The sequence below is a fragment of the Chlorocebus sabaeus genome, chromosome 2 (genome assembly GCF_047675955.1).
Source record: "Chlorocebus sabaeus isolate Y175 chromosome 2, mChlSab1.0.hap1, whole genome shotgun sequence".
Taxonomy (NCBI): Eukaryota; Metazoa; Chordata; class Mammalia; order Primates; family Cercopithecidae; genus Chlorocebus; species Chlorocebus sabaeus.
The window spans coordinates 87,941,138-87,958,749 of NC_132905.1; the positions used below are offsets into that span (position 1 = coordinate 87,941,138).

Consider the following 17,612-nt stretch of genomic DNA (forward strand, 5'->3'; position numbering starts at 1 on the left):
ATACTCAGGAGGCTAAGGCAGGAGAATTGCTGGAAGCCGGGAGGCAGAAGTTGCAGTAAGCCGAGATTGAGCCATTGCACTCCAATCTGGGCTACAGATCAAGACTCTGTGTCAAAAAACGAAACAAAACAAAAACCATCATGTTGTAGCTCCTAATGAGGCAATTTAAGTCAAGGTAATTAGTAGTTGAAAGTATCTTAGTATTAATACATAAGGGAAATATTGGGTGCTTCCTGATATGATGCCAAGTACCGTACCCAATACTTATGAAAAGTTTTGCATCTTTTAAGATTGACACAGAATCAAATCAACTTCCATTTAGGAAAGAGTTAATTTCCATTTATAGTATATTCCAGAGATAGAAGAAGTTAAGTGATACACAAAGAAGGAAACTGGAAAAAAATTCAGGATGTACATTTTACAAGACCTATCCTTTGCAAAAAATTAATGAGAAAGAAGAGAGAGTGAGAGTTCTGAATCACAGAGACTTGAGCAGCATGCTAACCAAGTGTCAAATGTGATCATTGTTTGGATTTTGATTCACATGGAGCAAATGAGAAGATTTTTCTTCCTTTTCTTCTTCCCCTTCCTCCTCCTTCTGGTCTTTCTTGTTTTCTTTAAGGTCATCGAAGAATTTTAATTACAGACAGTGTTTTTTTTATTTTATCACGTAACAAACCATCCCGGTACTTAGTGACTTAAAATAACAATCATTTATTTTCTCACAATTTTTCAATTTGATAGGGACTCACAGGGTTTGGGGGTGGGGTTCCTCTGGCATCAGCTAAGGTGGCTCATCTGGGGCTTACTTCCAAGATGACCTCATTCCCAGGGCGAGCACATTGGGGCCCATGTCATCATGGAGACCAGATGGGACAGACACTGGAGCTCTCAATTCTCCTTCATGTGGGTCTCTTTACACGCTGCTTGGGCTCCTCACGATAAGACAACTGGGTTCCAAAGAGGAGAAAATAGAAGCCAGAAGTTTTCTTAAAAGCTAGGCTTAACTGAAACTTTGTAATAAGTTCTGGAGATCTATTGTACAGCATGATGATTATAGTTAATAATAATTGTGCTGTATATTTAAAATTTGCTAAGAGATTAGATTTTAAATGTTTTCACCATAAAAAAATTGGTAAGTATTTGAGGTGATGGATATGTTACTAGTTTATCTATTTCACAATGTATACGTATGCCAAAACATCACATTGGACACCATAAATGCACACAATTTTTATTTTTCAATTCAAAGAAAGGCATAAAGGGAAGAAGGTAGGTTTACAACTAGTGCAGTGATATTTTTGCCATAGTCGCATTTTCAATGTAGTCATAGTCTCAGCCGACATTCAAGAGACTGGAGAAAGAGATCCTACCTTTCTGTGAGGGGAATGACAAAGGCAGGTATTTGAAGTAATCAGGAAACAATTTTTAGATTTATGAATGGCATTCTCATTGTCTTAAAAAAGTCAAAAAATTTAGAGATAAATGAAGTATGTAGGATTGAAATAACATGATGCTGAGACTTGCTTTAAGATACTTTAGCGGGAAAGAAAAAGGGGATAAAACAGGACAGATGAAGTAACTTTTGCAATATCTTGATAATTATTGAATATAGGTGAAGGGCATATAAAGGAATTATTGTAGTTCACTTTTGAGTATGTGTGAAATTTTTAAGTCTTTTTTGAATCAGAATTTGAAATAATATTATAACTCCTAAAATAAAAAATTATAAAGAAGAAACCCAAAGTCCTAGTTTCATCTAGTTTAGCTTTTGATTAAATTTTAATATTGTATCTCAAAATATTTCTTAAATAATACACTTCAAAAGTACTAACTTGGAAAAGTATGAAGAAATAGTGAAACCTACAGGGGTACTGAGGCTCTTGGGAGGCACGATGGAAGGGAGACCAAACAGGAACGTCTGCTTGACATTGGTGCATATGATGTCTGTTTCCAGTGTTCGAAAGCAACCGTGTGAGGATTTAATGCTATGAACTTCTGCAGCCATCTTCAAATCATGAAAGGAAGGGCCAGGGAACTATAGACGGTACTCATGACTGATCTCACTGACCCTCTCCTTCAGTGACAACAATTGTCGATCCATAGACCTGTTCTTATATGTGAACAATAACTTTTCTTGATTAATCACTCTCAGTCACGTAGTCTATTACCTGCAACTCAAAGCATTCTTAACCAATAACACTTTAAAGCAGAAGGTGCCAATGTAAATCTCCATTTAATTTGCTAATTAAAATCAAGGGGCTATAGATACCCTTCCCTAGAATATCTTATTTCTAATAAGGGTATTGGAAATAAGTGTTATTTAATGAAAAGTAAGTCCAGGACCAAGTTATGAAGAAACTTATTTGCAAGATCTAAATTTAACTTTAATTGTTTATTCATCTGTTGATGGACACTTAAGTTGATTCCATACCTTGGCAACCAGAAATAATGCTGCAATGAACATGGAGGTGCAAATATCTGTCTGACATACAGACTTCATTTCCTTTGGATATATACCCAGTAGTGGGATTGCTGGAAAATGTGGTATTTATACACAATGAAGTACTATTCAGTTTTTAAAATGAAGGAAATCCTGTTATTTGTGACAACATTGATGAGTCTGGAGGGTATTACGTTAAGTGAAACAAGCCAGAAACAGAGAGATAAACACTGCATGTTCTCACTAATGTGGAATCTAAAAAAGTTGAATTCATAGAAGCAAAGAGTAGAATGATGATTACAAGGCTCTGGGGAATTTGGGGAGTAATTGGAGGAGATGATGTTCAAAAGATAAAAAATTTTAGTTAGGAAGAATAAGTTCAGGAGATCTATTGTACAATATGGTGCTTTTAGTTACTAACAATATATTGTACATTTGAAAAGTGCTAAGAGAGTAGATTTTAAGTGTTCTCACCACAAATAAATATGTAAGGTGATGCATATGTTAGTTTAATTCAACCATTTCACATACATATTTCAAAGAATCATGTTGTATACCATAAATACACACAATTTTCATTTGTTAATTAAAAAATGAAGAGAAATAATAAAAATTTAAAAAATAAATTTAACTTTCAGAACTGTTAGTGCATTTTAAAAATAATTAGATCAAGCATATCTAGCAATAAAATACCTAAATTAATATCAAAGAATCACCTAGTCTTAGCTGATGTTTTCAAATACCTAGGTTTAACACACCATTGTACAGATGAATTTACTGAAAACGCAAGGGCTAAGTATTACCCTGAAGTTTACAAAGGATGATATAGTTAGTATAAAAAGCATAAAATTTGGAACTAGATATTCCTGGACTAGATTCCAGAATTTACCAGTTTCTAATTTTGACCTTGGCAAGTTACTTATTCTTCTGAGCCTCAATTTTCTTATCAAAAAAACAAAGTAAAACAAATGAACATTTTTCAAGATTTTTTTTTTTAAGGAGTAAGATAATCTGCAAAAGTCCTTAATTTCAAAACTTACTTTGAAGCATACAGTAATCAAAACAGTGTGATACTGGCATAGAAACAGACATGTAGACCAATGCAATAGAATGGAGACTCCAGAAATAAACTCTCATTTACATGGTCAAATGATTGTCAGCAAATCTGTCAAGACCATTCAATGGGTAAAGTACAGTCTTTCAACAAATGGTGTTGGACAAATGGAATATACACACACAAAACAATAAAGTTGGACCCTTACATTGCAACATACACAAAGAGTAATTAAAAATGGACAAAGCCCTAAAGAGCTAAAACTATAAGTTATTAGAAGAAAACATTAAGAAAAATCATCCTGACGCTGGATTTGGCAATGATGTATTTAACACCAAAAACACAGGTAACAACAACAAAAATAGATAATTTAGACTTTATCAAATTAAAAAGAAAAAAGCTTCTGTGCATTAAAGGACACTATTACCAAAGTAAAAAAGTAACTCATTGAATAGGAGAAATTATTTGCAAATCGCATATCTGAGAAGAGATATCCAGAATGTGTAAAGAACACCTACAACTCAACAATAACAAAACCAAAAACCAAACTAACCCAATTTTTAAAATGGGCAAAGGACTGGTATAAACATTTATCCAAAGAAAATACATAAATGGCTAATAAACAAAAAGATGCTCATCACCACTAATCACTAGGCAAATGCAAATCAAAACCATGAGATACCATTTCACACTCATTAGGGTAGCCACTATTTTAAAAACACACACACAAAAACAAACAGAAAAAAAAAAAAAAAAAACCAGAAAATAACAAAGGCTGGCAAGGATGCAAAGAAAATGGAACCTGTGTGTACTGTAGGTGAGAATGTAAATGATGCAGTCAATAAGAAAAACAGTATGGTGGTTCCTCATTAACATGGAATTAACAAAGGATCCAACAATTCCCTTCTCGATATATACCCAAAAGAATTGAAAGCAGGGACTCAAACAGATATTCGTATATCTATGTTCATAGCAGTCTTATTCACAATAGTCAAAGGTAGAAGTAATCCAAGAGTTTATCAACAAACAAGTGGATAAGCAAATTGTGGTATATACACAAAAAGGAATCTTATTCAACCTTAAAAATGAAGGAAATTCTGGCACATGCTATTACATGGATGCACCTTGAAGACATTATGCTAAGTGAAGTCAGTCAGTCACCAGATGGTATATACTGATTCCACTTACAGAAAGCATGTAGAGTAGTCAAATTTAGAGAAAGAAAGTAGAAAGGCTGTTTCCAGGGGCTGAGAGGCAGGGGAAACGGGTAGGGTAGTTAATGTTTAATGGGTACGGGATTCGAGTTAGGAAAGATTAGGAAAGATGAAATGGTTCTGGGGACGCATGGTGGTGATAGTCGCACAACAGTGTGGAGGTACTTAATGTTACTGAACTGTTTACTTAAAAGTGGTTAAAGTGGTACATTTTAGATGTATGCACTTTGCATATTTTGCCATCGTAAAAATGTGTTTGTCTCTCTATCTTGTCATGTAGGGAATCAAATGTTTTGTTAATCGTTGAAAGAGAAAATAGGAATGGGAGGTGGGAAGGAATGTGAGATGGACCCTTGACCTACCACCTTTAAAAGGAAGATGTTACTTTTATCCTGAAGAATAATATTTCCTCCAGGTTTGCCTGTAGTTGTTTTCGATGCATTTTCACTGCAGGTTTTAGGACTATCATTGCCACCTTTGAAATCTGTTTACACAGATCGTGGTAAGTCTCATTCTCTCATTTTATGAGTCAGGGTTCTTCATTAATTTAGAAAATTGTTTGTTCAATAAAGGCCTATATTATTTGATAATGGTCTCTGAATCCCCTGGATTATGGCAGGGATTTTACTTTGTAATAATCTCCCATGAGAACTGGCCAAACAGCTGTGAAGGCAAGAGAGAGCTACAAGAGGCAATCGTCGTTTTCAAAGCAGAGCAGCAAGAGAGTGAAGCTGGTCAAAATGAATCTTTTTTGCATTTCGCTGGTAAGTTCTTTTACTTGGACCATTTATGTTCTCATTTTAATTTTACTGTGTCAAATAAAAGGAATGAAATTAGGATATATTCTAAACTTCCTATGTGATGGTATTAATACACTTAGCATCTCAGAAAGTTCCCATCAAAAAGAACAGTGAGAAAGGATGCTTTCATTAAAGCACTTAAGCCAACTCTACTCAAAGACAAGTAATAAAAAAAAAAATCTGCAACAATTACTATTTATTTAACATTTTGATGCTGAATTTTTAAGTATAATATTCTGGGAACAGTATTTTTGAGAAATAATTTTCTTCTATTTGTTATGAGTATGAGACAAAATTTTGCAAACCCTGTAGCCTTTGTGTTGCTTGCTTTGCTTTGAGACATCCCAGGAATCAAAATTTCTTCTTTGTTCTTTGAGTAATGAATTCCTTTCAATGTTGGCTTGGTTAAACTTCCATGGAGATAGTTTTCTGAGTTGCACCACACTGTAAACACAAGGTACAATAGATTAATTCAGTCCTGGAGATGTGCTTACTCAAGGGTATAAGCACCTCTCAAATTCTTTTTCACATTATTCCTTTTTTTTTCCCCTTAGCCTGAAGTGGATCAGTGAAAGTTATCAGGTAGTCATGGATCTGAAAATACTTTATAACTCTAACCTGCAGTTGTGACCATCTGCCAATGCTTAAAAATGGATTTCAAAAATAATTTTATTCATTTCTATCTGTGTTTACAGCATTATGTCTATTCATTGGTTTTTCAAGATGTCGATGGGCGATCCCTCTCATTTGGGAAAATAAAATAGCCTAGTTCTGATGTTTGTTTTCTTTCCAAATTGCACATAAGATTAACATAAGCAGTAGAGATGGTGCTGACATACGTTGTAATACCTAAACAGGAGGCATTTTAAACCAAGATAAGGGATTTAATCTTAGAGCATCTTGAAAAATAAAATGCAATTGTGAGTTGTGGGAGGCTGAATCATCGAGTTCTTGTTGCCTGTATAGTCCAATTTACAAAATAACTGCCAGCTCTCAACTTTGCTTTGTGCCATATAAATCTGACGGCAGAAATCCCATTTCAGGTGATTTAAGTGGTATTGTGCATACTTTTCTAGTTGATCTAAAAGGGCTATATGTGGTTTATATGAATACACTTCCCATGGAAATAGGCAGTGTGGCACCAAAGACGATTGCTTTCTGAAATCATTTTGAATGGTAATATAATCAGTATGCTAATATTTCTATAACATAGCATGGTTCAGCGTGGGGTGACATACGTTCGTAACGCTGCTGCTAAAGACATATAACCATATAATGAGCTTGATTGTCTTCCTCTCTGATATAGGGAAGGGAGCACATACTTAAAAAGGATTGCCTGAAAGTCCTGGCTCATGGACTCAATAGGACTGTAACTCTTTTCTGTCTGTTAAAGTTGTCCTTAAGAAGTTACTTGCTCAGAAACATATTTGATTAGACGAAACCGTCAAGAACCCTAGACTTTTGTTGAATCATTGCAAAGTTTATGTTATCAAATTCAATTGCTTTAATAAGAAAATGTGTACAAGGTACTTAAAAAATAAACATTATCTTAGATGTTTTTTATTCCTTCTTGTGGAATAAATACATAAAATAATTTAGTGTAGGTTCTCAGCCAGAGTGTTGTGACACCCTACTGTGCTGTTATAACCTTTGAAAAAGGGGTGGGGTTACAGCTTGCCAGGAATTTATGCAAAATCCAAAATATATTTTATCCATGGCTGTAGGAATGTGAACACATGGGACACTGCATTTAAGAAAAGAGAATAAAAACCACTGGTTTAATGGAAAGATTCTTGAATTTAAAAAAATGAAAAAGTAAATACACTGACCTTTAAATCTCTGGGAAGCAGGTGATTTTAAACATTATGTGTCACATAAAGATTACCACTAAAGAAAGAATGAAAGAGTTAAACATCTCTCATTTAAGTGGAGGGGAAAATTGTAAATCTTTCAGTAAATGGGGTTTTTAAGAGAAATATAAAGGCAGAAACTTAATGAACTACTCATTCTGAACCAAGGATACTATAAATAATCCATTAAAGGTGATTGCTATTATTTTGGATCTATTAACTTGAAATGGGGTCTATCTTTCAAAAGGGAGGCAGAGCTATCCTTTTATATATGCTACTCTGACTCCACAATTTTTCTTAGAGTTTTATGTGGTGATGAGGCTTTTAGAAAACTTGCTCATTTGAAGTACACTGATTTTTCTTGTTGAGCTCATCATACAGTTATTGCGTTTAACATGTCTTTGTAACCCGTGAGGTTACAAAGCAATTATCCCTGCACAATTTCTCCAATAATTTGAAATGCTGCCTCTGTCTTTATTTGGATTCTCTATTCTAACCCATTGGTTCATTTCTATCCCTTTCCTTTTACTCGTTCTTTTAAGTACTTTTTAAAATATTAATAATTCTACCACCATGTAAGTCTTACTCAGAAGAATACCCTGCTCCCCATTTGTCCTTCTTCAAAGTTTGGACTTCGTCTTTTTTCTATATAAACTTATGTTTATATTGTCAAATTATATGAATACCTTTGATGGGATTTTGATTGAAATGAATTTGAATTTTACACCATTTTTAGGGGAAATTGACTTCATTAAGTGTTAGGTCTTTTCATCCACAAACATAGATAATGCTTTATTCAATTCTTTCGTAGCCTTCAATAATATTTTATAATTTTGCCTATGATATCTTGCACAGCTTTTGTTAAATTTATTGTTAGGCGTCTAAGAATTTGGGACGCCATTGTGAATTTTTCTCCAAGTTTGTTGATGCTGATTTAGAGATACATTATTAGCATATTGATATCCAAAAAAAATTTTTTGCTGATCTCGAAGAATTCTGAGACATACTCTGTGGTTTTCTCAGATTTTCTGTGAAAATAATCTATAAATTATGCCTCTCCTTAGCATTTATATTATTCTCAACTTCTTTATCTTCCATAATATTGAAAAGTAGGAATGCTATGATAGCAGTCATCCTACTCTTATTTCCAATGCTCATGTAATTATTCGTGAGGAAATTTTTTTTAAATAACTCTAACCAGGTTAAGGAAGTCCTGCCTTTTCCCAATTAGCTAAAATTTTGACGTGGGTAAACATTAAAAATTTTCAAGTGCCTTAAACATTTATTGAGATTAACTTCCTTTTAAATATTTTAACCTATATTTAAATATTGAAGCATTGTTACATTTCTATATTACACACTAATTGGTCATAATGTAGTTTTATATGTACTGTTTGATTTTGTTGACTTTTTTTAGGATTTAAAAATCTATGTTAATACCTAAAATTGGTCTGTTGTTTTCTTGCATTAATAAGAAAATTCCATCATTTTCTTTTTCTAGAATTCCTATTAGTAGTATTTTGTCATCTTTTAATATATCTTCCAACCTTTTACCTGTGTGTATCATGTTTTCTATTTATCCTTCTATGCTGCACCCTAAGTGAACTCAGCATTTTCTAATTCTCTCTTATGAAAGGTCTAGAGTTCAATTTTTGATTATTTAATATAAATTTCTGTGATTATATTATTTATTTTCAAGACTTTATAATTGTTCTTTGTTCCTATTTAATGATTTCTGTTTCATTTCTGTTTTGGTTTCATCATAAATTATTTCTTTTTAATCGAATATTACTTTTTTATTTAGCTCTGAAGATTATATATATTCTTTCTTAAATTATCTCTCCATCTGTTTTATGATTTTAATTTCATCTAGAAGGAAATGGTTTAGCTTTCTGATTGTCAATTCGGTTGGCTCTCTTTCTCAGCATTTGATCTCTTCATAGTGCTTTGGCTAATTTAGAATGACAACCCTTTTTCTTTCTCTCTTTCTCTTTCTTTCTTTCCTGGCTTCTTCACCTTGCTTTATCTACTAGTGAGGCAAAAATCTCTTGTCTTCCGGATGCCCCAGTGAAAAACCAGGGCTTGCATTGCTGGTCCAGAGATCTTATTCCAAGCAGATATGTGGACTATTACTAATCTAGACACTGAACCATTGGTAGTTTGTTTCATATTCTGTTTTGCTGGCTGTGTTGTTAAATTTTGCTCTTCTGGCCCATACCTTCCTGTAAGCAAGAGCCCTAGCAGCTGTTGACAGAAGCTTTTTTCAGTCCCCTTTTATAGCAGTGATTGCTACCATAGGCCCTGTATTTCCATCATGGAGTTTGTCTTATGTAGAAGACATCTATTGTATGCTACCCTTTAAGGCTTAAGATCTGCCCAATGCGGCCGGGCGCAGTGGCTCAAGCCTGTAATCCCAGCACTTTGGGAGGCCGAGACGGGAGGATCACAAGGTCAGGAGATCGAGACCATCCTGGCTAACACGGTGAAACCCCGTCTCTACTAAAAAATACAAAAAACTAGCTGGGCGAGGTGGCGGGCGCCTGTAGTCCCAGCTACTCCGGCTGAGGCAGGAGAATGGCGTAAACCCGGGAGGCGGAGCTTGCAGTGAGCTGAGATGCGGCCACTGCACTCCAGCGCGGGCGACACAGCCAGACTCCGTCTCAAAAAGAAACAAAAAAAAGATCTGCCCAATGCTGTCTATTTTTGGATGGGAGCTTAATAGGTCTAAAGTTTTAGTTTCATTCACTACTTTGTATTTCTGTTAGGTTTCCCTACATGTTTATGTATTTTAAAGCACTCATAACACACTTAGTTCTTAATCATTTTATCAGTAGTTTGTAATGTGCTTGGAACAAGGGTTACTTAAAAGAGGGAACAGCAAATCATATTGGCTGCAAGTTCTAAAGGTAGACAAGGCATCCAATCTTCACTTTGCTTATATGTTAATATACTTAGAACTTTTCAATATGCTAAGTGTATACTGTATACCTCTCTCCTTTAAGACTGCTTCTAGATGATGTCATAACTAGACTAATTATATCTTTTTTAAAAAGTCAATTTGATTAATAAGTTTGCTTTCCAAATATAAAGAAGTTATAATACATTACACAATGATTTTAAATCCAAACTCATGTATTTTAAGTTCATTTTTTCATACAAGGATAAAAATGAATAAATAATATTTTCTTGTCAGTGTTCTAAACATTAATATTAATTCCTTGAATGTACTTGTAAAATATTTTTGCTATTTCAAAACATGCCTTGAATTTATTTTATCCTTATAGCTTCTTGGTAAGGTGAATGAAACTGCTGCGTGTGTGTGTGTGTGTGTGTGTGTGTGTTGCACTGTGTATCATTTGTCCTTGATGCTTTTTCATTCTTTCAAATTTTTAAAATTTCTGTAGGTACCTAGTAGGTATATATATTTATGGGGTACATGAGATGACTTGAAACAGATATGCAATGTGAAATAAGCACATCATGGAGAATGGGGTATCAATCTCCACAAGCATTTATCCTTGGAGTTAAAAACATTCCAGTTACACCCTTTAAATTATTTTAAAATGTACAATTAAGTTATTATTGACTATAGTCACCCTATTGTGCTATCAAATCGTAGGTTACATTCATTCTTTCTATTGTTTTGTACCCGTTCCCACCAGAACCCCACTATTCTTCCTAGCCTCTAGTAACCATCCTTCTAATCTCCATGTACACGAATTCAATTGTTTTGATTTTAGATTCCACAGATAAGTGAGAATATGCGATGTTTGTCTTTCAGTGACTAAGTTATTTCACTTAACATAATCATCTCCAGTTCTATTTATGTTGTTGCAAATGACTGGATTTCATTCTTTTTTTATGGCTGAACCATACTCCATTGTGTATATGTACCGTATTTTCTTTATCCATTCATCTGTTGATAGACACTTAGGTTGTGTCCAAATCTTAGCTATTGTAACAGTGCTGCAACAAATGTAGGAGTTCAGATATCTGTTTGATATACTGTATATACTATTTTCCTTTTTGGGAAGTATCTACCCAGCAGTGAGAGTGCTGGATCATATGTTAGCTCAATTTTTCGTTTTTTGGGAAACCTCCAAAGTGTTCTCCATAGTGGTTGTGCTAATTTATATTCCCACCAACAGTGTAATAGGGTTCCTTTTTCTCCACATCTTCACCAGCATTTACTAGTACCTGTCTTTTGGATATGAGCCATTTTAACTAGGGTCAGACAATATCTCATTGTAGTTCTGATTTGTATTTCTCTGATGATCAATGATGTTGAGCACTTTTTCACATGCCTGTTTGCCGTTCGTATGTCTTCTTTTGGAAATGTCTATTCAAATTCTTTTGCCCATTTTTTGATCAGACTATTAGACTTTTCCTATGGAGTTGCTTGAGTTCCACGTATATTCTGGTTATTAATCTCATGTCAGATGGATATTGTGCAAATGTTTTCTCCCATTCTGTGGGTTGTTTCTTAACTTTGTTGATTATATCTTTTGTTGTGCAGAAGCAATATGAGACCATTTGTTTTGTTTTGCTTTGGTTGCCTATAGTTGTGGGGAATTGCTCGATAAATCCTTTCCCAGACCAATGTCTTGAAGATTTTCTCTAATGTTTTCTTGTAGTCTCATAGTTTGAGGTCTTAGATTTAAGTCTTAAATCCACTTTGATTTTATTTATATATATGGTGATAGATGGGGGCCTAATTTCATTCTTCTGCATTTGAATAGTTTTTCCAGCACTATTTATTGAAGAGACTGTCTTTTCCCCAGTGTATGTTCTTAACACCTTTGTCAAAAATGAGTTCACCATAGGTATGCTGATTTGTTTCTGAGTTCTCTATTTTTTACATTGGTCTATGTGTCTGTTTTTATGCCAGTACCCTTCTGTTTAGGTTACTATAGCTCTGTAGTCTAATTTGAAGTCAAGTAATGTGATTTATCCAGTTTTGTTCTTTTTGCCTAGAATAGCTTTGGCTATTCTGTGTCTTTTATGGTCCCATATAAATTTTAGGATTTTTTTTTCTATTTCTGTGAAGAATGTCACTGGTATTTTGACTGAGGTTGCATTGAATCTGTAGTTTGCTTTGAGTAGTACGGACATTTTAACAAAATTGTCTTTCACTCCATGAGCCTCTATTATTTTTCAATAAATCCATGAATATAAACTATTTTTCAATAAATATTTTCAAATTTTTGATGTCCTTCTCCATTTCTTTCATCAATATCTTATAGCTTTTGTGATAGAGATCTTTCACTTTGGTTAATTCCTAGGGATTTAATTTTATGTGTGGCTAGTGTAAATAGGATTACTTTTTAATTTCCTTTTTATGTTGTTCCCTGTTCTCATAGAAATGCTACTGATATTTGTATGCTGAAATTGTATCTTGCAACATTACTAAATTTGTTTATTAGTTCTAATAGTTTTCCTGTGTAATTTTTAGGGTTTTCCAAATATAATATCATATCATCTGCAAACAAGTATAATTTGACTTTTTTGTTTCCAATTTGGATGCCATGTATATCTTTCCTTGTCTAATTTCCCTAGCTAGGACTTCCAGTACTATATTGAATAACAGTGGTGAGCCATGTTGTATTCCAGATCTTAGAGGAAAGGCTTTCATCTTTTCCCCAGTCCATATGATACTAGCTGTAGGTCTGTTTATTATGTTGAGGTATGTTCCCTCTAGACTCAGGTTTTTTAGTTTTGTTTTTTTTTTTTTATCATGAAGGAATGTCAAATTTTATTAAATGATTTTTTAGTATAAATTTTTATAATAATATGGTTTTTAAACTTCATTCTGTTGATATGATGTATCACATTGATTGATTTGAATATGTTCAGCTATCCTTGCATCCCTAGGATAAATCTCACTTGGATGATGAATGATCTTTCTAATATATTGTTGAATTTAGTTTGGTAGTATTTTGTTCAGGAGTTTTGCATCAATATTCATCAGAGATATTGGCCTGTAGTTTGTTTTGCTTGTTTGTTTGTTTGTTTTTGATGTGTCTTTGTCTGGTTTTGGTATCAGAGTAATATTGGCTTCATAGAATGAGTTTGGAAGTATTCCCCTCTCCTCCACTTTTTGGAATAGTTTGAGTAAGTTTGGTATTAATTCTTCTTTAAAGGTTTGGTAGAATTCAGAAGTGAAGCTCTCAGGTTCTGAGCTTTTCTTAGGTGGGAGATTTCTTTTTTTATGGCTTTGATGTTGTAACTTGTTATTGGTCTTTTCAGGTTTTGGATTTCCTCTTGGTTCAATCTTGGTACTTTGTATGCATCTAGGAATTTGTCCATTTCTTCTAGATTTTTAAATTTATTAGTGTATAGTTGCTCATAGTAGTCACTAATGATGCTTTGAGTTTCTGCAGTATCAGTTGTAGTGTCCACTTTTTCTTTTCTGATTTTGTTTATTTGAACCTTATCTTTTTTTTTTAGTCTGTCTAAAATTTGTCAGTTTGGTTTAACTTTTCAAAAAAACAACTTTTTGTATCATTAATCTTTTGTATTTTTTTAAAATTTCAATTTCATGGTTTTTTTTGCTCGGACCTTTATTATTTCTTTTCTTCTACTAATTTGGCATTTGGTTTGCTCTTACTTTTCTAGTTCCTTAGGATGCATTGTTAGGTTGTTCATTTGAAGTTATTCCTCTTTTTTGATGTAGTCATTTATAGCTATAAACTTCCTTCTTAGTACTGCCTTTGGTGTATCCCATAGGTTTGGGTATGTTTTGTTTCTATTATCACTTCTTTCAAGAAATTTTCCAATTTCCTTCTTAATCTCTTCATTGACCACTGGTCACTCAGGAGTGTATTGTTTAATTCTCATGTTGTATAGTTTCCAAAATTCCTATTCTTATTAGTTTTTAGTTGTATTCCATTGTGGTAACAGAAGATGCTTGATATTATTTCAATTTATTTCATGTTTTAATACTTTTTTGTTTTACATATATTTTATTCTTGAGAATGCTACATTTTCTAGGGAAAATAATGTGTATTCTGCAGCTTTTGGCTGAAATGTTCTGTAAATATCTATTAGATCAATTTACTCTATAGTGAAGATTCAGTCTGATGTTTCTTTGTTGATTTTCTGTCTGGAAGATCTTTCCTAAGCTGAAAATGGGATGTTAAAGTCTCTAGCTATTATTGTATTCAGTCCTATCTTCCTCTTTATCTCTAAAAATATTTCCTTTATTTGCCTGAGTACTCCATTGTTGGGTGTATATATATTTAAAATGTTTATATAATCTTGCTGAATTGATCCCTTTATCATTAAATAGTGACCTTCTTTGCCTCTTACAGATTTTGTGTTGAAATCTATTTTATCTGATATAAGTTTAGAGACTTCTATTCTTTTTTGGTTTTCATTAGCATAGAATATCTTTTTCCATCCCTTTATTTTCTCTCTTTGTGTGTGTGTGTGTGTGAGTGTATGTGTGTGTGTGTGTGTGTGTGTTTTGAGACAGTGTCTCACTCTGTCACCCAGGGTGGAGTGCAGTGGTGTGATCTTGGCTCACTGCAACCTCTGCCTCTTGGGTTCAAGAGATTCTCCTGTCTCAGCCTCCCGAGTAGCTGCGATTACAGGTGTGTGCCATCACACCTGACTACTATTTGTATTTTTAGTAGACATGGGGTTTCACCAGGTTTTTCAGACTGGTCTCAAACTCCTGACCTCAGGTGATCCATCCACCTTGGCCTTTCAAAGTGCTGGGATCACAGGTATGACCCACCACACCCAGTCCATCTATATGTGTGTTTATAGTTAAAGTATGTTTCTTGCAGGGAACAGATTAATGGGTTATGTTTTTTTATTCATGCAGCCTGTCTATGTCTTTTGATTGGAGATTTTAGTCCATTTAAATTTAATGTTATTATTGATAATTGAGGACTTACTCTTGCCATTTGTTACTTGTTTTCTGGTCTTACCTTCCTTCCTTCTCTCCTTCCTGTCCTTCTCTACCGAAGGTAACTTTGTCTGGAGACGTGGTTTAGTTTCTTGCTTTTTACTTCTTGTGTATTCATTGTATGTTTTTTGGTTTGAGTTTATCATGAGGTTTGCAAATATTATAACTCATCATTTTAACCTGCTAACAACTTAACACTATTTGCATAAACAAACAAGCAAAAAGAAAACTAACAAAAACTCAATACATTGACTTTGTCTCCCTGCTTTTTAATTTTTCATTGCTTCTATTTATGTCTTATTGTACTGACAGTGTCTTGAAAAACTATTGTAGTTATTATTTTTCATTGGTTCATTTTTTAGTCTTCCTACTTAAGAGTAGTTTACACACCACAGTTAAAGTGTTATAATATTCTGTGTATTTCTGTGTACTTACTATTACCAGTGAGTTTTGTAACTTCAGGTGATTATTTATTGCTCATTACTGTCCTTTTCTTTCTGTTTGAAGTACTCCCTTTAGCATTTCTTATAGGACTGGCCTGGCATTGTTGAAATCCCTCAGCTTTTGTTTGTCTGAGAAAGTCTTTATTCCTTCATGTTTGAAAGATATTTTCACCAGATACATTATTCTGGGGTAAAAATTATTTTCCTTAAGCACTTTAAATATGTCATACTACCTCTCTCCTGGCCTGTAAGGTTTCTACTGAAAAGTCTGTTGCCAGACGTATAGGAGCTCCATTGTATATCATTTGTTTCTTTTCTCTTGTGGCTTTTAGAGTTCTTTCTTTATCCTTGACAATTGGGACTTCGATTATTAAATACCTTGAGGTGGTTTTCTTCAGGTTAAATCTGCTTGGTGTTCTATAACTTTCTTGTACTTGGCTACTGATATCTTTCTCTAGGTTTGGGAAGTTCTCTGTCATTATCCTTTTGAATAAACTTTCTACCCCTATCTCTTTACCTATGTCTTCTTTAAGGCCAATGACTCTTAGATTTGCCCTTTTGAGGCAATTTTCTAGATCTCGTAGGTGTGCTACATTGTTTTTTGTTCTTTTTTCTTTGTCTCCTCTGACTATGTATTTTAAAATAACCTGTCTTTAGGCTCACTAATTCTTTCTTCTGCTTATGCATTCTGCTATTAAAGGATTCTGATGCATTCTTCAGTGTGCCAATTGCATTTTTCAGCTTCAGGATTTCTGCTTGATTTTTTTTTAATCATTTCAATTTATTTGTTAATTTATTGGATAAAATTCTTAATTCCTTCTCTGTGTTATTTTGAATTTCCTTGAGTTTTCTCAACACATCTATTTCAAATTATGTGAAAGGTCACATATCTCTTTCTCCAAGATTGCTCCCTGGTGCCTTATTTAGTTTACTTGGTGAGGTCCTGATTTTCTGGATGGTGTTGATGCTAGTAGATGTTCTTTGGTGTCTGGGCATTAAGGAGTTAAGTATTTATTCTAGTGTTCACTGTCTTGGATTATTCGTAGCTGTCCTTCTTGGGGAGGCTTTCCAGATATTTGAAAGGACTTGTGTTTTGTCATCTGAGCTGTGTCTGCTTTAGGGGATATCCCAAGCCCAGTAGCACTGTGGTTCTTGCAGATCAAAGTACCTCCCTAATGGTTTTTGACCAGATATGGGAGATTTTCTGGATTACCAGTCAGAAACTCTTGTTCTCTTTTATGACTTTCTCCAAAACATACAGAGTCTCCCTCTGTGTTATGAGTTACTGGAAGCTGGAGGTGGAGTGACACTGGCACCCCGTGGCTACCACTACTGTGACTGTGCTGGGTCAGACCTGAAGCCAGCACAGCACTGGGTCTTGCCCGAGGCCTGCTGTAACCACCCCCTGGCTACTGCCTGTGTTCACTCAAAGGGCTCGGGCTCTACAATCAGCAGGTGGCAAATCCAGTCATGCCTCTGTCCTTCCCTTCAGGGCACTGAGGGCCCCCAGGCCCTGGGTGAGTCCAGAAGTGCAGTCCAGGAGTCAGGGACTAGAGTCGGAAACCTTAGAAGTCTACCTGGTGTTCTATTGTATTACAGCTGAGCTGACACTGAAACCACACCATCCTTCCCACTCTTCTGTCCAGTTTTTAAAGACAGAGGAGCCTCATTCTGTAGCCACATCACCCTAGGTACAAGGAGTACTGTGAGACTACCACGTATGTTCTCTTAAGGCTCAAGGTCTCTTAGTCAGCTTTTTGTGAGTGCTACCTGGCCTGGGACTTACCTTGCAGGGCACTGGATTCCCCTTTGGCCCAGGGCATGTCCAGAATGCCATCCAAGCACACAGTCCTGGAATAAGAGACTACAAGAGCCCAGTCGATGCTCTATCCCCAT

The 17,612-nt window shown here is 34.6% G+C and overlaps 1 protein-coding gene across 1 annotated transcript in view; it reads left to right on the plus strand.

Annotated features, from left to right (window-relative positions):
• Positions 1–1,111: 1,111 nt before the first annotated feature.
• The window catches only part of SAMSN1 (SAM domain, SH3 domain and nuclear localization signals 1), a 175,306-nt gene continuing 158,805 nt past the window's right edge, over positions 1,112–17,612 (plus strand). Inside the window, exon 1 of the mRNA XM_007967038.3 lies at positions 1,112–5,475. Coding sequence (XP_007965229.1) covers positions 5,356–5,475 — 120 coding nt within the window. The 5' untranslated portion in view covers positions 1,112–5,355. The remainder of the gene's footprint in view (positions 5,476–17,612) is intronic.